The 15,045-nt window shown below is 42.0% G+C and overlaps 1 protein-coding gene across 2 annotated transcripts in view; it reads right to left on the bottom strand.

Annotated features, from left to right (window-relative positions):
• dnajc17 (DnaJ (Hsp40) homolog, subfamily C, member 17) overlaps positions 1–15,045 on the bottom strand; it is a 105,787-nt gene that overhangs the window by 57,199 nt on the left and 33,543 nt on the right. For both annotated transcript variants that reach the window (XM_055640950.1, XM_055640952.1), the window contains exons 3-6: positions 12,441–12,499; positions 7,701–7,788; positions 5,796–5,872; positions 310–406 (exon numbers count right to left, since the gene is read on the bottom strand). In XM_055640950.1, the coding sequence (XP_055496925.1) occupies positions 310–406; positions 5,796–5,872; positions 7,701–7,788; positions 12,441–12,499 (321 nt within the window). The remainder of the gene's footprint in view (positions 1–309; positions 407–5,795; positions 5,873–7,700; positions 7,789–12,440; positions 12,500–15,045) is intronic.

Below are 15,045 nucleotides of genomic sequence, written 5' to 3'. Positions count from 1 at the left end.
TTTCTAAACTAGTCTCCACCAGACCTGCTAATGAAATGCCAAAAACTGTTATAACATTTGGCCTAACCAGTCCTTATTTACAAAACCAGTTTCTCCACAGAAATAATTGATGCTCCAATAAAGAAAATAAAGCTCCTATCAATGTGCTACTGAACTTTTAAAAAGGTTTAAGAATTCAAAAGTAAAGGTTATCATTTACTGTGCATTAACTCCCAAATTAAATACCACGTTAAATGTCATGTGCCATCTATCTGCCCATTCTAAGAATTTCTAGTGAATCAAGCCTCCTGCTGAACAGGTACCATTTACCTCTCAACCTCTGCTCTCTTTCCAGCATTATCTGTTCTTTGATGAGCCTCTGCTGTTCCTGTAAATTTCTGGAGCCCTCCTCCCTGAGTTTTGCAATCTGCAGGAAGACAAGAACCTTATTTTGGCTTGTAATGTATCTGAGGAATTAATCAATATTGTGAATGACAAAAAACAAGACAGTGCCAAAATTCTGGCCAGCATGACAAGCCAACAAAAACAAATCTAAAAATGCGATTCCTGTTTATATTAATCCACACAATTTAGTTGTTGGTGCTTCCAAATTTCTACCTCGCTTTCTCTCCTGAGAGCACGAATATTTTCTGGGTACAGTTCTTGGTATGTCTACTGGCTCCTGATTGAAGCACTATTGCTTGTAGAATAATATCAGCAGACATTTCAACATAATATAATGGAGTCTACTCATCATTGATACTCCCCTCTTTCTGGTGGGAGCTGCTGGGGAACTCACAGTAACAGAAACACCAGCTACTTCTACATCTTCCAAAATCGTACCTTTTTTTGGGTCACTTAATCAGAACATGATTCAAGGGGATTTTGGAAGGGAGGAGCAGGAGTGAAGAATAAGGCATTAAACCTCAGAACAGTGAACAGTACACAGTGCAGCACCCGAACAGGCCCTTCGACCAACAATGTCTATGCCGAACATTAAGCCAAGAGCATGATTTTTCTATGTAGGAAGGAACTGCAGATGCTGGTTTAAACCGAAGATAGACACAAAAAGCTGGAGTTACTCAGCGGGACAGGCAGCAACTCTGGAGAAAACGAATAGGTGATGTTTCGGGTCGAGACCCTTCTTCAGACTGAAAGTCAGGGGAAAGAGAAATGAGAGATTTAGACGGTGATGTAGAGAAACATAGAACAAATGAATGAAAGCTATGTAAACAAGTAACAATGATAAATGAAACAGGTCATTGTTAGATGTTTGTGTTCAAGAGGGAAATGCAGATGCTGGAAGATCGAAGGTACACAAAAGTGCTGGAGAAACTCAGCGGGAGCAGCAGCATCTATGGAGCGAAGGAAATAGGCGACGTTTCGGGCTGAAACACTTCTTCAGACTGATGGGGGGTGGGGGTGGAAAAGGAAGGAAAAGGGGAGGAGGAGGAGCCCGAGGGCGGACAGATAGGAGGGTGGGAGGAGACAGCTAGATGGTTAAGGAAGGGGAGGAGACAGCAAGGGCTAGCAAAATTGGGAGAAGTCAATGTTAATGCCATCCGGACGCAAGGTCCCCAGGCGGAATATGAGGTGCTGTTCCTCCAATTTCCGCTGTTGCTCATTCTGGCAATGGAGGAGACCCAGGACAGAGAGGTCGGATTGGGAATGGGAGGGGGAGTTGAAGTGCTGAGCCACCGGGAGGTCAGGTTGGTTATTGCGGACTGAGCGGAGGTGTTCGGCGAAACGATCGCCCAACCTGCGCTTGGTCTCCCCGATGTAAATCAGCTGACACCTAGAGCAGCGGATGCAGTAGATGAGGTTGGAGGAGATGCAGGTGAACCTTTGTCGCACCTGGAACGATTGCTTGGGTCCTTGAATGGAGTCGAAGGGGGAGGTGAAGGGAAGGTGTCTTGAATGGAGTCGAGGGGAGAGGTGAAGGGACAGGTGTTGCTTGAATGGAGTCGAGGGGGGAGGTGAAGGGTCTTGAATGGAGTCGAGGGGGGAGGTGAAGGTCATTGTTAGATGTTTGTTAGGCGAGTTACAGACAATGTGACTCAACAAGTTGACTTTGAAGCTGGTACGACTTGGGTGGGGGAGGGATGGAAAAAGAGGGGGGAAACGAGGGTTATTGGAAGTTAGAGAAATCAATAATCCTACCACTGGGTTGTAAGCTGCATGAGCAAAATATGAGATGCTGTTCCTCCAATTTGCATTTGGCCTCACTCGGACAATGAAGGAGGCCTAGGGCAGAAAGGTTAGTGTGGGAATGGGAAGGGTAATTCAAATGTTTGGCAGCCGGGAGATCAGGTAGGTCTCGCCGATGTATAAGAGTCCACACGCTTGATTGTATTTAATGTATAGTGTTATCCGATGTGATTTGATGGCATGTATCTTGGTACAAATGAGAATAATAAACCTAAACCTAGTTTAATTTATGCAATAGCAGTGCTATAACAATTTGGAAGCATGCTTACAAGCATCAATTAAATAAAAATGCGATTAATTTGATTTTGAGAGGTGCTGGTGAAGGGACGATATTGACCAGGACAAAGGAGAATGTCGTCTTCTTTAACCAGTGCCATGTGAACTTTAAAATCCATCTGAATTATTTGGGTAAACTTATCAGCTGAGCCACTGCACTTGCAGCAATGTAGCACTCCCATATTACTTATTAAATAATATACAACACAAAAACTATGACATGTTACCTACTTCCCTGCCTCACCACTCCCCACTTCACTTTACACCAGGTACATTTTCTCTCCATTATCAGTCCTGATGGAAGGTCTCAACCTGAAATGTCAACGATTCCTTACCCCCACCCTCACAGACATTGCTCAACCAACTGAGTTCCTCAAGTAGTTTCTTTATTTTTTGCTCTAGATTGATGTAAATGACTTGAATTTAAACTCCCAGCTATCCTTTTCAGTTTGAACATGGCTTTGTGTCAGTAGTTTAGAATTTTGACTATCCCAAAAATGTGACCACTGTTCCATTACCTGCTTGAGTATTGGAATGACATTTATTTCATCAATTCACTTCATCAAGGGGCTTGCTTCAGCCAAATAAAACCTAGCACACAGGACGAACGTGAACATTGCAAACAAATATTGTGACATTAACCTCAGTGACAATGTGACCAAAGCACAAGAGGGTGATGTGGGAATTTTATTTTGTACATATATTTATACCAATAATTTTAAATGCAATGAAGATAACTATTTAAATACATGAATGTTCCTTAATCACTGTTTAGCCCTGGAGACAGGGAAATTACATCAGTACACACATACAAAGTGTTACAATGACATATGCCAGCGATGGAGTGGATGGCCATACGTGGGTGGGGACAATGTAAAGATCTAGATGGTTTAACACAGGTTTCATCAATGATAAGGCTAAAGATTGGAGTCAAAGAAACAAAAGTTAACCTTCAGTTCTTTATAGATCGAATGGAATGGGTCTGTGGAGCAGTTTGTGAAATAAAAGCTTAACATTTGAAGTGAATTTGGTTTGTATTTTACCATATGCCAAGTAATCTTGTCTTAGATCACTGATGTTAAAATGTATCCAGCGTCATCATTTCCCCTTTTTGAACATAATTGCAACATTTATTGGACACCCACTCGCAAAAAGAACTAGAGATTCTGTCCAGTCTCTCATTAACTTAGGAAGCATTCTTGTGGACTTAGTGCCTTTTCTATTCCGAGCAATGTCAAACTTTGAAGTAACTCTTCATCTGTTTTTAATCATATCCAATCCTTTGCTCATTTCCTCTTTTACTCTGATGCTGGCAGTATATTTTTCTTTGGCTCATTTAGTATCTCAGCTCATTTAGTTTCTCAGCAATATCTTTCACCTCCAGCAGATGAAGTTCTTTTTAATCCCCGATTATCCTTTTATTGATGATATATTCATGGACTTAGAAACATGGAACATAGAAAAATAGGTGGAGTAGGCCATTTGGCCCTTCGAGCCAGCTGATCATCTAAAATCAGTACCCTGTTCCTGATTTTTCTCCATATGATTCCTTTAGCCCCAAGAGCTAAATCTAACTTGCTCTTGAAAACATCCAGTGAATTGGCCTCCACTGCTTTGAGTTGGATGTTGCCAGCTCATCTCTTCTTGTGCACTCCCTTATTTGCTGATTCCTTTGTCAGTGTTTCAGGTTGATTCCCCACATGACTTGCAATATTATCAGACTTTTCACCATCTCAGGATGGCACAAAGCACAAAATACATCCAATGAAGTGATTTAGAAACTTTTACTTATTGTAATATAGGAGATGTTACAGCTGATTTATGGAGAACATGCTCTTCCCAGCAGCCATATGATAATTACCACTATTCCATATTTTTGCAATGATGCGAAATCAAGCATCTGTAAGCAAAGTGGTCTCCTTTACATCGGCAATATCAAACACAGACTAGGCGACTTTCACAGCACGCTTGCCCTCAGTCTGCCTTGGCCTGCCAGATCATCCGATTGCTAACCATTGTAGCTGCCCCTCCCAATATCATACGGTCCTTTATGTCCTGTAACTTTTCCATTGCAAGAGTGAAGCCACAAGCAAACTGGTGGACAATTGCCTCTTGTTCTTCTTGGGTAGCTTACAATCTAACGGTATTACCATTTAATCCTCCAATTTTAGATAACACCACACACCTCCCAATTTTATTTTTCTCTCCTTTCCCTCCCCCCCGCGTTCCTGTGGCCACCACCCCAACGCCCCTGCCACACCCCCCCCCCCCCCACCCGCTCTCACACTTCCACCTTCCTTTCCCCCCCCCCAGCTCTATCCCTCCCTCTGGCATATTTCCCTCCTGCTTAACTGACACTCTTTTATCTCCTTGTCTTTCTTTTGTCTCCTTTAGTTCTCTTTTGTCACTCTTTAGTCTCCTTTTCATTTCTAGTCTGTCTACCCATCTGCCAATAAAAATCACCACATCCTCACCCACCTGTATTCACCTATCACTTGCCATTCTTTGTCCCATCTCAACCTTCACCTCTTTCCCAGCTTTTTCTCACCTACAAATATCAGTCTGAAGAAGCTTCCTGACCCAAAACATTGCTTATCATTGTCCTCCAGAGATGCTGCCTGAGCCAGCACTTTCTGTTCTACACTAGATTCCAGCATCAGCAGTTTCTTGTTCTACATAGCCGAGTTAGAAGCTTGTTGCATCAGGTTCACTGCAGAAAACCGAGAATGTAAATCTATTGAATTATGAATCTGACCCTTATATGAACATTTCATTTTAACCTCTAACCTACTACCCCTTGGGAGGTCTGCCAATCTTTGATTCCAATCAACTTGGACTAATTCGCTTTGCAACACGTCAATTAACTCTCATCTGGTCGAGTATTTTGCCTTTGATTTTTCAAAAAAAAATCCTCTCTGACCAATCTTTATTAGGATCATTGAAGTGCCTCACTATCACAACTCATTTTACTCAATCTTTCTTATGTTTTACAGAATAAGTGAACAATAGAACCGAGCTGCTACAATAAGTTAACTTATCCCTCGATCATGTAGTTAATCAGTATAAAATGTTTACACTGATTAACTACACGATTATACACAGTACAAATCAATTACTTCTTGCAAACACAGCTCATTTTCAACCAGGGGCTCACTCCTATAAGGGGACAGGTACATGGACAGGACATGTTTGGAAGGATATGGGCCAAATGCAGGCAGGTGAGACTAGGTGTAGATGGGACATGTTGGTTGGTTTGGGCAAGTTGGGCCAAAGGGTCCATTTCCATGCTGTATGACTGTATCTATAAGAGTTTGATTTGCTTTAGCACTTACCACTTCATCAAAATTCTTTGCAATCTTAATATCTTCTTCCTCAATGAGCTGGGCTTCCCGCTCACGAGCCTCCAAGTCTGTAATTGAATCATAATACTGCATGTAACTAAGTTTCTGTACGACAAAAACCTATAAGTTCTAACACAGGGGGAGAAAGATCAACTATGGCACATCTTCTCTGATGCTGGGTTTCAAAAGGGATCACATTTATTTGTGCAAGATCACGGAAATGTTATGCTCAGAGGCAAAGGATGTTCATAGTCTGTAGGAAAATGTTTTTTTTTTTAAATATATATTGTGTCCAGGTAAAAGTGAGCCAAGGTAACTGCACTTTAATCAGAAGAGCACCCCGCACTCCAAAACCCCATATTTTCCTGTCTGAAATCGTGAACTGCATCGCCTTTGATAAGAGTTGCAACCAATATTTCTGGATGGGATTGAATGAGATGAAGATTGTGGTATGTGGTATCAACAAGCTGGGGTCAAGATGTCAAAATGATTTTTCTTTGCATTTGTACTGATAACAGCCTAGCAAATGTCTCATCTATCATTCCTGTCAGGTTTCAGACATTGCGAGCAGCTCTGGCTGCAAATCAGTTCCAGTGGTTCCCCAGTGTCACAGTCTAAAAGAAAGTGCAAAGTATCTCAAACGATCAACCCGTCCACACAAGAATCCAAATGTTTCAACATACATATAAAACAAGTTTTATAGTTTATTTTAGCTTATAGATACAGCGCAGAAACAGGCCCTTCGGCCCACAGAGTCTGCACCGACCAGCGATCTCCGCACATTAACACTATCCTACACACACTACGGACAATTTACACAGGCACCAAGCCAATTCACCTACATACCTGTACGACTTGAGTGTGGGGGGAAACCGAAGATCTCAGAGAAAACCCACGCGGTCACGGGGAGAACGTACAAACACCGTACAGACAGCACCCGTAGTCAGGATCGAATCCGATCTATGGAGCCACAAGCGCTGTAAGGCAGCAACTTTAACGCTGCGCCACCATGGCGAAATGGCCACCGTAGGAAAAAGATAAAAGGAAATTGTACTGAATCTTAGCCAATATTAACATCCAGAATATGAAAGAAGGCAATGGGGCATGTCATCTAAAGGCAGCACAATGGCGCAACAGTAGAGTTGCTGCCTTACAGCGCCAGAGACCTGGGTTCGATCCTGACTTTGGGTGCTGTCTGTACGCAGTTTGTACTTTCTTTGTGACTGCATGTGTTTTCTCTGGGTGCTTCGGTTTCCTTCCACACTCCAAAGACGTGCAGGTATGGCTTCATTGACTTCGGTAAAAATTGTGAATTTTCCCTAGTTTCGTAGGATAGTGCTAGGGTAGGGGGTGATCGCTAGTCAGTGTGGACCCGGTGGGCTGAAAGGTCTGCTTCCATGCTATATCTCCAAACTACGCTAAGCCTAAGGGAGAAAATAAGTTATTTAGTTGTATGTTAATTGATAGATATACTGTGCCGGAAATATCAGCATTTATTGTCTATCCCCATTTGTCCCTAAAGTGAAGAGGCAATACAATTACAATGGTGAGGTACCTTAATGCAGGTTCCACAGCAAGACTTCCTTAACTTCATGTAACTAATACAATCAAATGTTATACTCCAAGGCAGATAGTTAAAGTAGTTCTGTCTTTGCATTGTCCTATCAAAGGCTTCAAGATTAGGCTTTCATTGTGCCACAGAAAAACTTCAAGGCACATTGAAATTCTTTCAATAACGCCAAATCCTTTCTATAGATATCCGTGGATCCAGCATCATGCAACCCACCCAGGGATGCCCCAACATTTTGCAAGCTCAATCCTTTGACACCTTATTTGTGGTGAGCGGTACCTATATTTGCTTCAATTGCTTATAATGCTCGTCAGTATCGCACATACCATGCTTTACTTTCTTTCTTTTGCTGTCGAGTTTTCGATCTCTTTCTGCTGCTCGCTTTTTGGCTTTTCTAATTTGGTCATAGGCTGCCTTGAGGTGAAAGAAAAATGAAGTTAGCATACTTATCACTGTTCTACATGTGAAATACAAGCTGAAGTGATTTAACTGAAATAACCTGCAATTGGCATGCACAATGTACATTCTTTGTTGCCAGCATCTAACAATACAAAGAGCAATTTCTGTATACCTCTCAAAAACTCCTGAATGAAATTTTCTTTATGGTCCCCAAGAACTGCCAGCAGTGGTCCCGAACATAGGCTCCCATTCGCTTGCCTTCCAAAAGACCAAAATAGGCTGAAAGCCACACCGGTGAGATAGGCAGAGAAAATAGCACTCATAATTTTGCATCTAGGTACCAGAGGTGTTCTCTCACTATAAATAAATAACAAAATATAGTAGAATATCCTCTTACTGATTTTTTGAGATGCAAGTTAAGAATCAACAGCAATGCCTGTGCATTTTATAAGGAGCTCTGTTCGAGTGGAGGCATTTAGGGGAAAATAAATCATTCAAGGAATTAAGAGGAAAATAGATCCATAACATAAACCAAAATAGTTTGCCAGTCGATAGTTTGGGGGCTGATATCTCTCTTTTTTTTTTGATTTATGGGATGAGGGCATTGCTGGCAAAATCAACATTTAATCCCCCACCTTGTGTCCCATGAAATCAATTTGGCAAACTGCTGCAGCACTTATTCCCCTAGTTCGTTTGAGTAGGAAATTCAAAAAATTGTAATGCATTTAGGAATTGTGATATATATATTTCCCAGTCAGATGGTGTGTAACTTGGAAGATAACTCACAGCTGGTGATTTTCCCCAGCATCTGCTATTCTTTCACTACCCAACATTTAGAAGGAGATTCATCACAATTCCTGAGATTAACTGCAGAACATCTTGTGAATGGTGCACAATGTGGTGGTGGTGGTGGTCGAAGGCATGAATGTTTATGGATTAAACGCTGCAACCACAATGCTTGGTTGACAGGTGGCTAAATGTAAATGTTCTGATCCTGTGTGCTGTTGAACTTTGTTTCATTGACAGCACATTGCTAAGGAGATGAAAGAGCAACCATGATAGGATCAGAGCATACCTGAAACATATTCCAGTAAGGTTGCATTTACAGTGCATTCAGAAAGTATTCAGAAACCCCTTCACTTTTTCCACATTTTGTTACATTACAGCCTTGTTCTAAAATGGATTTAATTATTTTTTTTATCACCCATCTACACGCAATACCTCATAATGAAAAAGTGAAAATAGGTGTTTAGAAATATTTGCAAAGTAATTAAAAAGAAATAACTGAAATATCACATTTGCATAGGTATTCAGACCCTTTGCTACGACACTCAAAATTGAGCTTTGGTGCATCCTGTTTCCATTGATTATCCTTGAGATTGGTAAATTAAATTGATTGACATGATTAGGAAAGGCATACACCTGTCTATATAAAGTCCCACAGTTGACAGTGCATGTCAGCAAACACCAAGCCATATAGACAAAGGAATTGTCCGTAGACCTCCGAGACAGGATTGTGTCGAGACACAGATCTGGGGAAGGGTATAACACAATTTCTGCAGCATTGCAGGCCCCAAAGAGCACAGTGGCCTCCGTCATTATTAAATGGAAGAACTTTGGAACCACCAGGACACTTCATAGAGCTGACCGCCCGGCCAAACTGAGCAATCGGGGGAGTAGGGCCTTGATCAGGGAGGTGGGCAAAAACCCGATGATCACTCTGACAGAGGTCCAGAGTTCCTCTGTGGGAGAAACTTCCAGAAGGACAACTATATCTGCAACACTCCACCAATCAGGCCTTTATGGTAGAGTGGCCAGACAGAGGCCACTCCTCAGTAAAAGGCACATGATAGCACACTTGGAGTTTGTCATAAGGCAACTAAACAAGATTCTCTGGTCTTATGAAACCACGACTGTACTCTTTGGCCTGAATGCCAAGTGTCACATCTGGAGGAAACCAGGCACCGCTCATCACCTGGTCAATACCATACCTACAGTGAAGCATCATGCTGTGGAGATGCTTTTCAGTGGCAGGAACTGGGAGACTAGTCAGGATTGAGGGAAAGATGAACGGAGTAAAGTAGAGAAATCCTTGATGAAAACCTGCTCCAGAGTGTTCAGGACCTCAGACTGGGGCAGAGGTTCACCTTCCAACAGGACAAGGGTCCTAAGCACACAGCCAAGACAACGCAGGAGTGGCTTCGTGACAAGTTTGTGAATGGCCTTGAGTGACCCAGCCAGAGCCCGGACTTGAACCCGATCAAATAGCTACGGAGGGACCTAAAAATAGCTGTGCATCGACAGTCCCCATCCAACCTGACAGAGCTTCAGAGGATCTGCAGAGAAGAATGGGAGAAATTACCCAAATACAAGTGTACCAGGTTTGTAGTGTCATACCCAAGAAGACTTGAGGCTGTAATTGCTGCCAAAGATGCCTCAACAAAATACTGAGTAAAGGGTCTGAATACTTATGTAAATGTGATATTTCAGTTATTTATTTTTAATTACTTTGCAAAAATTTCTAAACACCTGTTTTTTATTATGGGGTATTGTGTATAGATTGATGATTAAAGAAATGTATTTAATCCATTTTAGAATAAAGCTGTAAAGTAACAAAATGTTGAATGGGTCTGAATACTCTCTGAATGCACTTTACCTGGCATCCGAGTGAACATCAGAAAATAAAGGACACTTTTTCCAACTTCAGGAATCAGTTTCAATTGAAAATGTGAGATAGTCATTCTGAGTGGACTATCTTAAATGCAACCGAAAGTTAGTGAAACTAATCAAACACTCTTCCATTGGGCAACTTAAAAATTACGTTTCCCATTGGAACAGCCTGGGACTTGAAGAACCACCCTATAAGCTCCAGATTCAACCCTTCCGCTCAGACCTCGCGGTGAGCATTAATAGATGCTCGCTAATAGATTTTTCCCATTGTGTAAAGCAGTTCAACCACCCATGATCTTCACATGCTGCTTTCAGAAGAGATCAGAAACAGTAAGTAGTACTGAGATTGCTTTGTATAATGGTCCTTTCTCTCCAAAATGCCAATTGCAATCTTTCCATTCCCATCTTCTGCCATGGTTGAAACCAACTAATATGTCACTGGCCAAGGATTGAACCCAAAATCTTCTGGCCTGCCCAGTTCAGCATTGTAAGAGATAGCGCTTTTACTCACTATGAAGCCAGGAAACAAATATCTAAACTATTCTATACTACATGAGAACTAGTATTTTGTAAGGCCGTTTCCATTCTGTTGTTTGAATCTCATGACAAGAATCCCTTTCCTTCAACAGGAGCAGGTAATCTCACAATATATTACAATTGGACAGTGTTTTAGGAGGAAATAGAACTGAAAATAGAATGAGAGTAATCCTATGTGGAAAGTTTCAGCAAGCTTTATTCTGATGCCAACCTGCAACTAATCAGCTGCTGAAAACAATTTTCAAGCCTTTACACTAAGAATGAACTGGCAATCATTTGTAAACATCCTTGTAACCAATGTCTGGTGTAAATTATAGTCCATTTTATTGATGAATTGTGGTTCCTGCAATTTCGAAAGCTGCAGTATAATGACAGAGAAGCTCGTGAAAAACAAAGTAAATCTAAATATCAACATGAATTTCATGCTGATGCTGAAATCATCTGCCTCAACACCAGAGTGAAAATAAAACCCAAATTGGAAATCTCTCTCAAAGACCACCAGATGTTAATGGACCAAAGGAAAATGAGACACTCTGGCACAGTAGAAAACAGTTTGAAGATGGAATAAGACATGGTAGAGAGTTATTCTCTGAACCGAACAAGTCTCAGGCTCACATGGGATTCATGGAATACTGTAGAGGGAGTTTTATACCAATTATTACTGACCAGGTTGACAATACCTCATGTATAAATATAGAGCAAATATTAATTTGCATCCATGCAATGCTGCACCAGGACTGGAACTGCTTGTTGGAACATGATATAATTAATTTCATGTTACATCCAATTCATGTTGTTTCTGGAATGCATAACGACATCTAAACTAAGCAAAATCCTCAATACTAATAACTGTCATTTTCACCACAGAATTGACAGAACTACCGCTGCAGCTACACACAATTGCTGGCGATGTTCAGCCATGGATGGGAGAAATAGTAGTTATTGATCGATGGGTTGCTTCTTTCAAAAAAAGGGTGTTGTGAATGTAGAAACTATGTAAATGCTATATTTGAAGCTTGCTAAGCCACAAATAAATTGTGGTGGTATCAGCATGCAAGTATGTGTTAGCTACTGCTCAGTTTATAGAACAAAAGTACAAAAATCCTCTCTGAAACCCCTGTGATATATTGACGGAATATTGTAATTGCAAGCGGCCATTTACGGGATGAGCTGTTAGGTCGAATCTCCCTTACCAGGTTACCAAGAAAGATCACATGGCATCATTTAAAAAAAAAAGACCTGCAGACTTATTCTGAGTTCTTTAACCAACGGATATCCCATAATCAACACCACGGAAATGTAAATAGATAATTTTGTCATTATTGAGGGAGCTTGCTAAGTAGGATGTTACTACCATATTTCATGTATTACTTCATTGGCAATAAAATAGCATGGAATGTTGAGACTGTGAAAACCACTATACAAATCCAAGGCTTAATGTTTTTCTTTCAGAATCTTACCTTTGCTGCTGCATTTGTGAGAACTTCCAGAGCCTGTGATAACTGATGGAACAATTCCACTGCAAATTAAAAGAAAAATAATGAATAGAAGGAAAGGAAGCTTTTGTAGATGTTCAGAAGGCTGAATCAAGGTACAATTTTAATTTATAAGATTCGAGGTGAGAGGGGAAAGATTTAATGGGAACCCGAGGAGCAACTTTTTCCCAACAGATGGATATATGGAACGAGTGCCAGCGGAAGTAGTTGTAGCAGGTACTATAACAGGTACATGGATAGGAACGGTTTATGGCCCAAATGTGGGCAGGTTGGGTGAGTGTAGATGGGCATATGGTCGACATGGGTAAGTTGGGCCGAAGGGCAATTTCCGTGCTATATGACTATCACTCCATGAAAAACATTTCATAGAATGTTAAGGGAAAACATTCAAACGAGGAGTAAAAATGAACATATAAATCAGGAGCACTCAGTTTTTCGAGCTGGTTCCACCATTTCAAAGGGTCAAAGTCTCTTTATGAAAAATCTTTTGAAATATTCTGTTTCACCGCCCTTTGTGGAAGAGAATTTCAGACTCATGAGCCTCAAGAAAAATGATGTTTCAGCTGATTTAAATGAGTATCCTATAGTTTTAAAGAACTTGCCCTGGTTCTAGATTCTCCCACAAGGAATCATCCTCTCCATAATCGTTCTGTAATAATCATTAAGATTTTACATTCCAATCAAGCCACCTCATCTCTTCTGAATTCCAGTAATATAAGACTAGCATGTGCAATGTTTCATCATGGGACGATGAGTCGTGCAGCAAAGAAACAGACTCTTTGGTCCATTATGTCCATGCCAGCAATCAAGGCCATTTCTATGCTAATCCAATTTCCATCACTCAGCCCATAGTCTTCTTTGCCAATGGATTTTGAGAGCTCATCTCAATATTTCTTAAATCTTCTCTGAACTGCACCCAATGCATGGAAATCCTTCCTTACTGCACATGATACTCCTGGTATAGTCACATCAATGCAAATTTCAATTGAAGCATTATCTTCCTTCTTTTGTATTCGTTGGAATTGAGGGACAAAGCACTTCTAACGGAATCAAATTGCAAAACAGGCTTGAAGGGCTGTATGACGTTCACCGTACGGAATGCAGATGCTACATCACAATGATAGGATACAAATTGGACACTATAGACATTAAAGCAAATGGGAACTGTGCCTTAATCTCAAACACAATCCATTTATTGAGCACAAATCCACTGTCAGCAAATTATGAAACTGTACTCAGTAAATCTAGCAATTTGCGGTCTAGTATGAACAAAAAATAATCAAACCTGCAGGACTTGGCTTGTCAGAAAACTATTTGGTTCAAGTAAAGGAACCTGCTATCCCTCTATATCCCACACTACTCAGGCCGTTGGCTTCCAGTGAATCCCAAAGTAACCTAAAAGCCAGTTAGAGTCATATAGCATGGATTGGGGCCCCTTCACCCAACTCATCTATACCAACCAAGATGCCCTATCTAAGCTAGTCCCATTTGCCTGCATTTGGCATGTATACCTCTCAATCTTTCCTATCCATGCACCTGTCTAAATGTATTTTAAATGTTGTTACTGTACCTTGTTCAACTACTTCCTCTGGCAGCTCAAGAGTCAAGAGTCAATAAGAGTCAAGAGTCAATTTAATTGTCATTTGGACCCCTAGAGGTCCAAACGAAATGCCGTTTCTGCAGCCATACATTACACACAAATAGACCCAGACACAACATAATTACATTTTACATAAACATCCATCACATAGCTGTGATGGAAGGCCAAAAAAAAACGTATCTCTCCACTGCACTCTCCCCCCCCCGATGTCAGAGTCAAAGTCAAAGCCCCCGGCTGGCGATGGCGATTGTCCCGCGGCCATTGAAGCCACGCCGGGTGGTGCGAGGTCGCACACCGGGTCTTGGTGTTGGAGCCCCCGGTGTGCGCTCGCAAAGTCCCGCGGCCATTCCAGCCGCGCGGGGCGGTGATGTCAGGCCCCGCTCCAGGAGCTCTTCAACCCCGCAACACGGGCGGGAGAATTCGCCGTTGCAGGAGCCCCGAAAAGCGGTCTCTCTCCAGGGATCCGCGGCACCGCTGTCCTCAGACCCGCAGCAGCAGCCTCCGAAAAGTTGCCCCTCAGGCAGCAGCGCAATCTCCACCTTCTCAACCGCTCCGGACTCGGCCAGCCCTCGCGACGGCGACGGTGAGTAGCATGGGGATAAAGACCGGCTGCTTCCTGTCAGGCCTCCTCGTTGCGGCCCCAACGACAACGGAAACTTGACGAGATAAAGGTCGGGTCTCCATGCATAGATCACCCCTCAGCCTCCTGTGCTCCCCAGGAATGAAGTCACACACACACCCAAAGAAAAATCTTCCAAGCTACAGGCTGGCAGACAGAAAATAATTAAAACGCGCGGACAGACTGCAAGGCCGCTCTTCCTACGGTGTAGCTCCTTCCACATACCCACCACCCTCTGTGAAAAAGTTGCCCCTCAGGTTCCTATTAAATCTTTTCCTTCTCACCTTAAACCTATGCCCTCGCGTTCTTGATTCTCCTATCATGGGGATAAAGACTCCATGCATCACCCT

Source organism: Leucoraja erinacea, chromosome 9, assembly GCF_028641065.1.
Source record: "Leucoraja erinacea ecotype New England chromosome 9, Leri_hhj_1, whole genome shotgun sequence".
In the NCBI taxonomy this organism is placed as follows: domain Eukaryota; kingdom Metazoa; phylum Chordata; class Chondrichthyes; order Rajiformes; family Rajidae; genus Leucoraja; species Leucoraja erinaceus.
Note: the sequence above shows the minus strand (reverse complement) of the source record. Positions and strands in the feature narration are given on the sequence as shown.